Here is a 14427-nt window from a genome sequence, read left to right on the forward strand (position 1 = left end):
TAACTTGGACCATAGCCTCGCTTAAAATGTTTGAGAGTTTACATTGTGCAACACATTCTCATTGGTCAGTAGCATTGTTTGTATGTCATACTCTTTGGAACACAGGTGCACAATGCCACACCATTAAAGTCTCAATGCAAGCACACTGCTTGTGAGGCTGACCTATTTTTTCAGTGTTTACCTCCTGAATTAATATTTCAAATATTAAGGTGTCTTTACTGTGTCCTCCACTGGGTTATATTGAAAGATAAATAATTGAAATTATGTTAATTAATAGGAAACTTGCATTCATGACCTTATGATTTTTGTACATGCGGGGAGAACAGGTGTATGAGTTACTGCACAATATCATGATAAAAAAATAGCAACAAATCAATAACATACTTTTGGCACTCATCTAACGCCAAAACATGAGGATGGTCATCTTCAGACATTGTGATCACAGCTTCCTTGTTGAAAGACATTTGGCGGCTCTGGTCTACTGTATGTCTTGTGATTGATGAAGTGGTTGAGCTTGTCCAATATAGAGTATCCCAAGCCCTGTGATAGGCAAGCCCTTCAACAGACCCTACATCTAAAAATAAAAATAGAAAAATATAATCAATTCTTCTATATTATTAAATATATCACAAGGTTAAATCGGTCACAGACTCATCAGATTTAAATAAAGACTATTAGAAGAAAGACTCATTATAGCAAATTACTTCCATGTTTGAAACATGCTGTTTTCCTCAAATGCTATACTTTGCATACTATAAATGTGAAAGTTTCTAAAGACATAAACACTGGGTTGAAAAACTATATTGTATAATCTTTTATATGGAGAAGAATACATTTGATTCCAAGAAAAAGTTGTGGTTTCTTCCATACACTGTTTAGTCAGTGTGTTTTGATAAGGCATTACTATTACTGCTGCAAACTCTAGTGTCATCCATCCTTCAAGGATCGATCTGAGAAGACCTTCACTAAAGGAAAGATTTGCCAACATTTGACACAATGTAATACAACAAGACAACTTGCTGTGCTGGGCTGCGTCATTTTGAGAGTGCAGGAATGCAGGACATTTGCTAAGATATGGTGCATTCCTGCTCTCCTTCTGGGGTGGTGCTCTGTGCGCAGCCTAGCGCCAATGCTGGCACACTTGCTCCATGGTACAAAAGTGCCTGCATTACATGCAGGATTGGTTTAGTGCAGGAAGACTTTCCGGTACAAAAACAATCCTCAGAGTCATTTTCCTCTTTCAGAATGCAGCACAAATAAAAAGAGGAAAAAACAAGGTTACACCTCTTTTGGGGTGCTGTAGCATTTGTACGCATTCCCAGGTTTACCATTCTTAGTAAGTCTTGGAATGTGCCAAAAACCATGGGTACGTGAGTGGGAACACCCATATACGCCCATGAAACACCTTCCCAACGCATAGTAATGCAATACTCTAGATTTACTAAGACATGCAGCAACAAGGGGACTTTGTGTGACTTAGTAAATCTGGTTTAAGAGCTTGTACTGCCTGTCATTGACTTGTGTGACAGATGGGCAAGGCAAGCCCTTATGAAATCTGGGCCCATGTTTATATGTTTTCCTAATTTCTTTAAGCATAAATAGTCTGTGCTTTCACCATATGCTACTTGTTAGTAGCTATCAATCACAATAACAGATGATGCCCAAATGTAACTCAGTGCTATGCTGACATGGTCAAAATCATCATGGTCAAAAGATAATAAAGTTAAACATTTTTCTTCAGGATGCACGTGACAAATCACCAAGAAGGCATTTGTTTCACTTATTAATAGATGCTCCTCAGTGCTAAGCAATATTATGAAACCATTGACTCACCAAACAGAATTTCATGACAATTCAGAGTCAAAAACAGCTACCTAAACTCTGATCAAACAGCCTGTCCACTCATGTTTGACATTGCCTACTGTAGGAATTGTCTAAGTTTCTCTGTATAGATGGGATCCACCCCTAGATTTACAGGGATAATGTATTGCTTGAGCTATGGTCAATTAATTAAAACTTGGATATTTCAGATGCCTTCAAAACTGCAAATCACTCTAAACTCACATCTTGATTTCTCAAATATGATTCACAGGTTACTACATGTTCTCCTCCCATTAGAACGGATACACAATCACCTCCAGGTGCCAGAAGATCCTGATCAAACGTTGATTTTCTCAGGGTTCCATGGTGTTCCCTGTGATCATCAACATTTATATAGAACCTCTGGGGGCCCTGCTAACAAACACTACCACCACAGTTCAGCAATAGGCCCTTACCACTTAACTGTCTTTGAAGGTCTCCTCTGCTTCAAACATCCAACGCCTAAAAAAACTGCCTGCACCTTTAAGGGCCCTTCAAATAAAATATCATCCAAATTCACCAATAGGGTGATGACACACCTCGGTCCTTAAAGGTCTCTTCTTCAACAGACATGTAACATCTTCAACATTGAACTCATCTGAAGTTTAAGCCACTGACCCAGAACACTTGCTAATTGTCAAGAACAACAAGCAACAACTATTTCAAAACTATCATACTGGTATGACCCAGGACAACATAAATTTCAACATTCACCCGATTGCAAACTTTTTGGATTTAGCCTGGACTCTCATCTCATTCTCAATAAACACATTGCTAAGAAAACTAAGATGGTCTGGTACCAGCTCCCTGTAATAAAAATAAAATAAAAAAAATAAACAATCCCCCCAGGAAGCTAAGAAGACTTTGTTCCAGGTAAGTCTTTATTTAAGATACGAAGTGCAGCCAATGATACAGGTGCATCAACAGTCGCCGCTCAGCTCAACTGATTTCCCATAGAACATTCATCCCCATAGTTACACCAACACCAACATTCCTTAATCATGGAAACTCCCAACACTCCATGGTTAAGTCCCAATGCATCCTTCCCCATACCATTAGACAGCAAAGTTATAACTTATTAAATAAAACACTACAATAAGCCAATCAAATAAAATACTACAATGGAAAAATATATAGTACATTGCCAAAACATTAAAAACAAAATAAAACGAATATTCTGCAGACATTTTTGCATGTCTGCCTTGAGGTGCACAAGCATAATACAACTATTTAAATTTAACAATATGGTTAAGTATTTCATTAACATATTCATAACATCTTTTTGACAGCTTCCTTCTCCATTGTGACACTCTACACTCCATTATATTCCACAAATCATTACTCATGCCACCATTCACCTCACCTCCCTCACTCTTTCTTCCATCCACAATTGAATTTCCACACACCTGATCATGAGCTTCTAATATTTTGTCTTTATTCCATTACTTACCATCCTTTAACCTCACCACGCTCTTCCTCACCTCTAACACCTTACTAGGTGCCAACAACCTGGACTTTCCCTTGGACAAAATTCTCAAAATGTTTACCCTGACATAATCTCCAACTGCCACCTTTACTTTCCTTCCACACTTGCCCACATAATTGTTTGTGCCTGTAACCTTTTTTCCATCCACATTATCTACTTTGGACTTAGAAAAAAAGTCCCCCCATCCACTGACTTATCATTTTGGATATAGGAATCCTACCTCTCATTAAAAGAAAAAGTGGCACATCTGTATCAGCATTATGAGCGGTGAGCACAGCCCATAACAAATTCTATAGTTGTGAAAATGTAATTCAATCCATGGACCATTGCTAACTGTACACTGTCCTTGATGACTCCATTTATTAAATCTCAACGTGATTGTTACTCCTTGGATGATTCAAATAAGTATTGGTATGATTGATTCTTAAAAACCTCAAACATTCAGTGAACTGAGCAGATGTGAACTGACTTCCCTTGTCCGTTAAAGTCTCATCAGGAATTCCCTCCTTAGTGAAGATAGACTTTAAAATCTCAGTGACCTTAACTTGTGTCCAAAAATCTATTATCATTATGCCATACTTCAGCACATCTTCTGAGACAGTCCACGTATACAAAGACATCAATGGCCAATTTATTCTATTGTTCATTGGGCACTCTTATTGCCTCTACCGGACTAGGAAGAACAACTTGAGATTTATTGCTAATGGCACAAATCATGCAATCTCCTACACAGTGTTCAACACTTTTGTCTAATCCCGGCCACCGAACATTTTCACAAATCCTCCTCTGTATCACAGGCATGCCAATGTGCCCCTCATGGGCCAAGTCCAACAATGTATTCCTCATTCCCTCAGGCACCACTAGCATGTTCAACTGTAATAGGAGCCCATTGACCATGGGCAATTCATCAAATACATGTGTGTGTCCTTAACACAACTTTCTTTCTGACTTCCACAGTGACCACCCCTGAAGAATACCCTCTCTTACCTTCATCATTTCCTCATCCGAACTGCAAGCAACCATCCATTCATACTGTGACATGGTACCTTCAGAGTGGCTCATAAACATGCACACAAACTCTGACTCGTTCCCACACAATTATTCTTTTTCCATGTCTTGATCACATCCAGGAAGATGTGAGAGACAATCATGCAACAAGTTCTTGCCACCTAGTAAATACTCTACCTAATAATTATACTTGTGAAGCTTGTATTGCCAATTAGGAATTCTTAAGGTAGCTCATTCCCCATGTTTTGTGATGAACAGCTGTGCATGGGGTTATGGTCAACACTTATAATAAAGTGTGTGCCACACATGTAAGGTTTGAAGTAACAGATATCCCATCAGCATTCCCTTTGTTGCATGAAAACTGCACCCAGACCTTTCTGGATGGAATTAGTCATTATTACACTTCCGTCCCAGGTGTAAAAAGGCTTAAGAGGAATAGCATGAGCTACATCATTCTTTACTAAATCAAACTCTTGAACACATTCAGAGCGCCATAGTAATTTGATATTTTTCTTCAAAATATTCCCAATACCATACATTTATTCTGCATACCTCAGAATAAATCTTGTATAGAATTCTGTTAATCTTATGAAGAATCACAATTCATCCCTGTTTTAAAAGGATTAAAATCTTTGATGGCATTTACTAGATTAGCTTTTGGTTTAACCCCATTGAAAGATAATTTGTATCCAAAGTAATTACTGCTGGAAGTGCTGAACATGCATTTCTCCACACTGAGTCACTGCCTCTCTTTCAAAATGGACAGCACTAGATGTAATCTCTTGTCATGCTGCTCTTAATCACCACCAAAGACTAACAGATCATTGCGTAATGCTACAACACCATCCAGACCCTTGAACAATCTCTCTACTGCTCTTTGAAAGACAGCTGGTGTGGATGCTAGCCCGAAAGACATGTGTATGAATTGGTAGGGTCCCTCAGGACTCAGGAAAGATTTGAATTGCGTGGAATCTAGATGCAGTTTGATTTGATGGTATGCCGAGGCCATGTCTAGCAGACTGAAAACCTTGCCCCCTTAAGAATGTATAACTGTTCTGTGATGTTGTGAATGGGATGATGATCAACCCATAACTAGCCATTCAAGTTGTATAGATCCACACACATGCTAATGGATCCATTTGTTTTGCTGGCTAAGACAATCAGTGCAATCCAGTCTGAATATTCTTTGGGTTCAATGACACCCTGCCCACATAGTTTACCCAAATCTTTTCTTAGTTCAGAACACAAAGGCTAAGGGTACTTTCCCAAACCTATGTACTATAGGACGTGTACTGTCTTCCACTTTAATTTTATGAACAAAGACCTTAAACGGACCAAGATTCCCTTGACACACTTCAGGGTATGCATCCTCCCATGAATTTATCTCTAAATAAAGAACTTGAACACACCACTTCCTCAGTATGACTTGAGCTGAATTATTGGAATCCAACAATATTCCAATTTCTTTTGATAATACCATCCCAAAAAACAAGCATAATTAATTACTACATATATACTCCCTCTGTAATGCTTTTCTTAAAATTAAGCTTTGCCACAAATTCTCCCACCACTTCAATGGATTTACCTCCATAATCAACAGTTGAATCACTGCATCCTTAGGTCAGATTTCGTTAAGGAACTCTTTTCATGCTTTTTTCACTAAGCAAAGTAAATGGAGACCCCGAATCCACCATAACCCTTACTTCCTCCCCAATTATGCTCAAAATGTAAAAATGCCTTTTTTGTCATATTCAAGGACACTTGCCACCTCATCTCATCTTCCACATCCATGGGCATAGTTTATTAGCCAATACTTCACTTTCACAATTCAACTTGCTAGCCTCAACTCTGTGAATTTTGCTCAGGCCAATTTTGTATGAGGATCTAGAAACCATGGAAAATGTCATTTTTCATGCATCTGTCACAACCTTGATCAATGACAGGGCACACACTAGCGTTCCTCCCCAAGTGAGATGAGCTTCCACATCTATGACACTCTGGATGTTTTAGAGGCATTTTTGTTAACTTCCTCAATCAATTTCTCTGTCTCTTCCTTCCTCTTCCCTTTCTTGTGCTTACTCTTGACTGATAAAACATTTTGGTTATAAGACATCTGTTAAGGTAATTTTTTCCATATACAGAGTTGTGCTTTCAATTATAGCTGCTATTTCCATCACATTCTCTAAAGCTAAGATAGGAGTGAGTAACCTTTTTATTATTAATTTTTTCAATCTCAGTGGACTTGTATTCACAAGTCACTGTAAGAATTCTTAGAGGTCCCACAAAGCAGGCAGCAGATTCTCCAGCAATTTGAACTCTTTCATATAACTTGAGCCTTTCCAAGGTAATATTTTGCACACCGTATACCTAGGGGCATATTTATACTCCGTTTGCGCCGAATTTGCGTCGTTTTTTTCGACGCAAAACTAACTCCATATTTATACTTTGGCGTTAGACGCATCTAGAGCCAAAGTTCATGGAGTTAGCGTCATTTTTTTGCGTGAACACCTTCCTTGCGTTAATGATATGCAAGGTAGGCGTTCCCGTCTTAAAAAATGACTCCGATGCATATGCGTCGTATTTATACTCCCGGGCAAATATGACGCCCGGGAGTGGGCGGGTCTAAAAAACCCTCATTAGCGCTGGATTTTAGTGCCTGGGTCAGGGCAGGCGTTAAGGGACCTGTGGGCTCAGAATGAGCCCAGAGGTGCCCTCCCCTGCCCCCAGGGACACCCCCTGCCACCCTTGCCCACCCCAGGAGGACACCCAAGGATGGAGGGACCCACCCCAGGGACATTAAGGTAAGTCCAGGTAAGTATTTTTTTTTATTTTTTTTGTGGCATAGGGGGGCCTGATTTGTGCCCCCCTACATGCCACTATGCCCAATGACCATGCCCAGGGGACGGAAGTCCCCTGGGCATGGCCATTGGGGAAGGGGGCATGACTCCTGTCTTTGCTAAGACAGGAGTCATTTCAATGGGGGATGGGCGTCGTAAAAAAATGGCGCAAATCGGGTTGTGGCGATTTTTTTGCCTCAGCCTGACTTGCACCATTTGTGGACGCCCATACGCCATTTTCCCCCTACGCCGGCGCTGCCTGGTGTACGTCGTTTTTTTTAACGCACACCAGACAGCGCCGGCGGCTAACGGCAGCTAACGTCATTGAATAAATACGGCGCCCGCATGGCGCTTCAGAATGGCGTTAGCCGGCGCTAATTTTTTGGGCGCAAAACTGCGTTAGCGCATTTTTGCGTCAAAAAGTATAAATATGGCCCCTTGAGTCTAAGGATTTAATAGCAGAGGCGTACTTATCAATATTTCCACCTTTGCCTTAGCCATCACCATCTCTCAGAAGAACAACTTGTCTAGGAATGTGTTTTAGCATTTTCTGACCTTCAGAGCTCAAATAATGCTATAGTATAGCAAATTTCTTTTTATGACTAAAGGAGTCCCCATCTAGGGCATCCAAGTGGGCTTCACAGCCCTCTTTCCACTGCTCCCAGTCTGACTCAGAATTGTTGAAAAAGCTGAATGAGGAAAAATAGATTGCTGTGTGACTGGGAAACAGAGACTGAATACAATAAATAAGGCAAATGCTGAGTATTTTTCTTGTTGGTCTACTGACAAATGAATAGTGCACACAATATTGTCTCAGTTTCACCTCAAATAATGATCAGCAGCAAAAATGATGACAATAAAATTAAGAGGAAACACCTACCTCCAATGCTAGGAGGGTTGGAGCCTAGAAATAGTTAAAACGATGTGAGCTAAAATAGCAATGCAGTACACATAAATGATCAAAATTGCTTCTTAATTGCCTCCTTCCATGGAAGTCAGTGATTGACCGACCCTCTGATGTAATGACAGACATCAAATTCCAGCACTGACTGAGCCTTCAATGCAATGGTGCAGTGAGATGACTGAGCTTCCGATGTGATCCTGATACAAAATGGCTCTTACACAACCAAATGCTCGCGTGGTAGACCAGGGGTGAAGAGGCCTACTGCCCAGTGCATGGATGAGTCACAGTACAGCTCTTGCATGCACAATGAAGCCAGAGTTGAAGGTCCCATGAACTCTTACATGCATTTGGGGTTAGACTCAGAGAGCTGCCCACAAGCCCACTCTAACCCTTCAAAATGCATTAACAGAGCTCCGCACCATTGGCACTCACTACTTTTCAATGCAGTAGAGCAGAATGCTTCCAGCAGCCAATGGACGTGGGCTCATCAACCAGCTAACAGTGCAGTGCACAATTTGGAGCACGTTGCAGGATGCACTAAACCAAAGCTTAATCACACATTGGACTCTTGTCCTGCCACTACCAGTACTCCTCATCAACACTGAAAAGGCATTGTTCAAGGTGCATCCTTTTTTAAGATAGAAAGTGCAGAAGGGTGATACTGCCACTGCTCAGCTCCAACCGATTACACCTAGAACTTCCATCCCCATAGTAACACCAACATTCCTTGACCTTGGAAACCACCAATACTCCATGGTTAAGACCCAACAGAAGGCAGCTTCAGAACCTCAATTTGTTCATGTGGATGGTGGTAATGCCCTGCTCCACAACCTCCCATGCTAGACATCAGTACCATTTAGATGCAGCCTACATGAAGCATCATCCCTCACCAAGGGCCTGAAGAAATATGATGCCATTATCTCAGCTATGATGGCTCTCCACTTCCTCTTCTTCCCAGACTGCATCATCATCAAAACCAGCACCATCATCTTCAAAGTCATCCAGCACCATTGTTTAATGTGGCTGACAAGCTCACCAACTCTGGTAGCTCTTGCCACACCCATAGTAACCACCCCATTATTTCTCCACCTCTGTATTCATGATCTGGAACATCTTCTGATTCATCAGGACTGCCCTAACCCTTCTCTAGTTTAGAAAAAAGCTGAGACACCCTCTTTAAAGACCATTATTTCGCAATGCTGTTACATTCAACTGTCACTTTTGAAAACCAGCTACCGACAATTTTGAATACAGCAGAGCATTACATAATGATGCAGTAACAGTCTACTTTTGCTCATAGAAAATAGCTTCTTCTCGAAGTTAAGAAAGGGTAGAAGACACACCTCTTTAACAACACTACATAGTGGTGTGATACAATCTACATTCTCTTTCAGAAAAGGCAAAGCCAAAAATACAGCTGCATGCCAGAAGGGGAACAATTTTTCATTATGTGACAGGATTTTCTGGACAACTGGTAATGATTCACAGCTGGCACCTATGGCCTCAACTGAAAGCAGAGAACCAGCCTGCCACTATATTCCCTTGGCGGCAACTTATATTCATCAGAACAGCTCTGAGATGCTTAGGTTGCAATAAACATTGTTGGCATAGCAAACAAGCTTGCTAACTCCCCATGTTTTACCTTTGTCACCCATCAATATTGACAAGCAGAGGCTCTCTTCAGCCACAGACTCCTTCACTCTTTTTAAACCCCTAAAGGAGAGAATAAGACTAGGCCAATATGTTCTTAGTTGTCTCCTTGTATCTCACTATAGCTGCCAACAAATCACACTGCACACCTCTCTTACATCCAACTTCTCTTAAGTAGTTCTTATTCTGTCCCCAATCTTGTTATTATCACTATAGCATCATTATATGCACTCTTTAGTAAATTAGGTATATTTTGTGAGATCTATGCCTCAGACACTCGCAGGTCCACTCAGAGGCATGTAGTTTGTTATTGGGCAAAATAATTTGCACATAATTAGGGTATAAATGGCTCCTGGATTAGCATATTTGCTTAATTCATTTTTCCATGCTATGGACTAGCACAGACTCTTAAAAAGAAGGTTTGTGGATCTGGGTCATGTCTTCTATACCCCACTAAAGTGTTAATGTCACTATGGATCTTTCTAATATCATTTTTTAACGCTTGGTAAATAATTTACGATCATTAATGTATAACTGGGTACTCACATAACATAACACATGTGGAGAGGTTAGGGAGAAAAAGAATAACTCTAGAAGAAACACAGCCGTACTAGTCTCCCTATACATTTCACCAAAAATCACACAAGGAAGTACGGGGTTCACTTATCGCTGGGGAGCTGCTAACAGGAGATGTGCTTTATCCCCCTGCCACTCTTGGTCCTTACTAGGTGAATAAGAATTGCTAAATGCTGTGGAGAGTCAGATGTTGATGGAGGGGGAAGTTTTCTTTATGGACTAGGTGGTCTCACACACTATATAGTGTCTTGCTTCATCATATGACCACCTAGCTCCACCCAGGTAGGACAGTGCCACCTGGGCGGACTCAACCTCACTGTTAAAAGAACAGGAGGGAGTGCGTAAATTTGTTCTGATCTGGAAAGATGTGGGATCCAGCTAACCTAGGGTATAGTTAAAAACACCTAAACAGTCACCTGTGTGAAAGTACACTTTTAATAGTGGTGTCTGTTGGTGTGGTTAAAAACAAAAATGGGACACCTCCGTGAGAACAAGGACTCACTGGGTCACCTATCTAAAAGTTGGTTGCCAACATGTTTCTGCCCTCTGTGATGAGCCAAGGATGGTCTCTAGCATTCGTCAGGGCTTTGGATCCCTAAGTCTCAAATTAGAAAAGGAGAACCTATTCCAAAGAATTGGAGAGAATGGAAAATGGGCCTACCTTGAGCAAGGAAATACCTTGTGGAGGCCATATCCCTGAAGGTTATTAGCCACAGGGTTGCCCTGCAAGCGGTCCGGAGAGGGGACAGAGTAGGCACACAGTGAGCGCCCCCTTTGGATTATGTGTGACAATAAGGGGAAACTCCCCCTCCTGGATACCCACAGGGTTGCCCTGCAAGCGGTCCGGAGCGGCGACAGAGTAGGTGCACAGTGAGCGTCCCCTTTGGAGTTTGTGTGACAATAAGGGGACACTCACCCTCCTGGATACCTGTGGCTAATAGCATGCCAGTGCTAACTGACACTGACCACCATTTTAGATAAGGTCCCCTCAGCACAGTTTAAGAGACTTTGCACTGGTTATATCTGAGCACCTGTACACACATATAGGCGCATGGTGTGCTTGTGAGGCTACCTTCTTGTGCAGCCCCCTATCTGTATACAGGTAGCATGCTGCAGAGGAAACTCTGCAGGGATTGTTTCTAGCTTTGGGTAGGCCTTATAACATGAGGTGGTTCATAGGGTAATCTTTATGGCTCACTGGAAAAACTGTAGTGTTTTCATTGTATTATACATATTGCTTAAATCCTCCTTAAAGTAGAGTTTATCCCAACTTAGGCCTACAGGGTCCAGCAAGGTATTAAACTGAGGTAGAACTCAATTTGATTTAGTAGTTCCCAGCACACTACACCTACATCTTATGAGACATAAGGAATTCTATTTCTCTGACTCAACTCATAATCAGATTATAGGCCTTTGTCCCCTCTTCTGGGCCAAGTTAAATATACTGCTTCAAAGCAAGGGCCTCATCATATAAAAGGACAATTATCAGTGACTGTTTTAAATCCTGGGAAAAGTGGAGTGAGGGAATCTGCAATAATAAGCTTGTAACACTGCACCTGAGCTTGGACAGCCCAGGCCCACTAGAACAAAGAAGGTGGACAGACCACTGGAGTCAACACAAGAGGGTGTCCTCTTTAAAAAATGTAATGGGAAGGGATCAGGAGGTAATGGCAGCTAGGGGCAGAGCTAAAGCTCTTAGAGTCGCTCTTTCCATTTTGGATTGTCTAAAAGTATTCTACAGTATGGTGGGGACAGGTGTGAATTGATGATGTGGCATAACAGGATACCTGGGATTCCTGGCAACTAACACTTTCCACCCCCACTTAAAAAGCCCTTCAAAAGGAAGAGACAATTGAGAAGACACTGGACAAAGCAGGTGACAAGGTCAGAGAGAATTCCAACGTAGAAAGAGAAGACATCTGATGCTGTGAAAAGATGGACTAAAGACTTTGATTCGAGCTGACCCTGAGATCTAGGACAAGTCTCTCAAGGAACAGTGGCACAGACCTCTTATGTCCCATTAGGACCTGTTGGGGAGAAAGACCAGCTTGGGAACCCTGAATGGTTTTCTAGGATCTTTATGGAAAAGACCTGGAATCCAATGTCACCAGTGGTACTCTACAAGAAGGTCAGGAGTGCTGGGCCCTCAGAAGTGCACAAGGAAGGGTGCTTTGTTGACTGTTAGTTGAGAAGCTTACCTAGATCACCCCATCTGCAGCAGAGTACCACCAAGAGCCAGGCAGAGAAGAAAGCTGGGATAGGGAGCTAGAAAGTCCATTTCCCCACAAAACAGACCCCTTTAAAGGCCAGAAGGCCTAATAAAAAGGCTCCTGGTGGTTAGGCCTGGCCAGCAGGAGTAAAACAAGCCCAAGAGGAAGAAAATATGCCCCACGAGGCCAGAGTTTTTTTCACTTCAAAGATTGTCTACAAGAGGAAACATGAGAAACCAAACACTTGTCCTGAGGGTGGTCCTCGGCCTAGGTGTCAGCGTATCTGTGAAACTAAATATATTCTGGATGAGGGGGCATGTGTGGGAACCATCCCCCAAGCCACATTATGGCACAGAGACCCCAGCCACCATTCCAGAGCCAACTTACCAACCAGAAGCTGCATGCGAGGTGCATTGGTGGCACCCATGTCTGTGACAGTGGGGCTGGATGTACACTAATCTCACAACTCTTCCACCGTGAGGGTCTGGGTAAAGTGCACAGCTTCTACCCACAGGCTGTAGCACAAGGATTGCTTACTCTCCGCCTCCTGCAGATTGCAATATGCCAGTGGGGACGAGGAGGCCTGGGGGCTCCACCTGTGGCCCTCACCTTGAAATAAAGCATCTGTGTGCTACAGGTGGGTCAGGGGCATCCACAAGAAGAAAATGAAAATACAAGGAAACATGGGGTGCGAACTGCACAACAAAACAAAGAGCAGCTTGAGCTGCTGAGCTAATATTCATTTTCCCCTGCTAGAAGCCCTCCATTTTGAACATTTTACTGGTCATGATGCTTCAAGAAGGAGCAGGGGCACCACTTATCTGTTTCAGTAGTGATTTGGTGGGGCTGTTGAGAAGGCAGTAGGCCCCCAGCAAATGGTTTGGACAAAAGACCCTAAGTCTCACACGGAACACTAGGCATGCCTTAGGGAATTAACTATTATTCCAAAGCACTCTGAGTTAGATTAGGATGTTTTTGGGCTCTGGACTGTGGAAATCTCTTGTGGTTTGTCCACTGGCTACATTATATCACTTGTTGTAAAGAAAAACTCTGATGCACATGTGCATGATTACTTAGAATTAAATTGTTTTATTGACATCAAAATTGATGCATGTAATTAATACACTTCAATGCTGTGGTGGGTCTCATTAATTCAAACATTGGCAAATTGCCAAAGTTTAATATGCTTATTGCTAATAATATAGTGACACCCCCCGACAAAGCCAGTAGGCCTACCTTATTTACAATGCCATAACCTTATGTTGCATGCAGAACAGGTGGAGGGCATTATGATCATAGGGTTCACGACCCACTAGGGATGAGATGAGATATGAGGCATAGTATGCATTGTGTTTAGTAGTGTGTGGGTGTCATAAAGGTACTTTTACTTAAAAAAACAGTGATTGGGCAATATTGTATTGTGTTGCTCTGTGCCAGCAAACTGGAATTGCTAGCCTACACCACCTTCTCTGAGTAGGCTTTGGACTTCTCTACTTTGCTACCAAGTGAGAGTCAAGTGCTACAATGGGGTACTTGGTTCCGTTCCGATAATAAGACAATTACAGACCTATTACTTGCAAAGGACTCACATCTTTCGGAACTAATAACCCAGTTTCTTACACAAACTCTGAATTTATATAAACATGAAAACTGATTTCTTAAGACTTAAATGAAGCTCCTATTTTGTTAAAGCCATCAGGGCACCAAAGTAACCAAAAGGTGTCACACTAAACTTTATAAAACAGCTAAATAAACTGATGTTTTCCCCAAGTGTTTATGCATGCATTTAAGAAAACATATTATATTTAATTGTATTCAAATGCTTGCACAAACAAAAATATCGAAAGCTGACGGTCTCAACTTCCCAGTAGTACTCGCTGAATTTGTGGAATTTCC

At 41.7% G+C, this 14427-nt stretch overlaps 1 protein-coding gene across 1 annotated transcript in view; it reads right to left on the bottom strand.

Annotated features, from left to right (window-relative positions):
* LRP1B (LDL receptor related protein 1B) overlaps positions 1–14427 on the bottom strand; it is a 4500992-nt gene that overhangs the window by 1043050 nt on the left and 3443515 nt on the right. Inside the window, exon 42 of the mRNA XM_069225083.1 lies at positions 385–574. Within this exon, the coding sequence (XP_069081184.1) occupies positions 385–574 (190 nt within the window). The remainder of the gene's footprint in view (positions 1–384; positions 575–14427) is intronic.

The sequence above is a fragment of the Pleurodeles waltl genome, chromosome 3_1 (genome assembly GCF_031143425.1).
Source record: "Pleurodeles waltl isolate 20211129_DDA chromosome 3_1, aPleWal1.hap1.20221129, whole genome shotgun sequence".
Lineage (NCBI taxonomy): Eukaryota > Metazoa > Chordata > Amphibia > Caudata > Salamandridae > Pleurodeles > Pleurodeles waltl.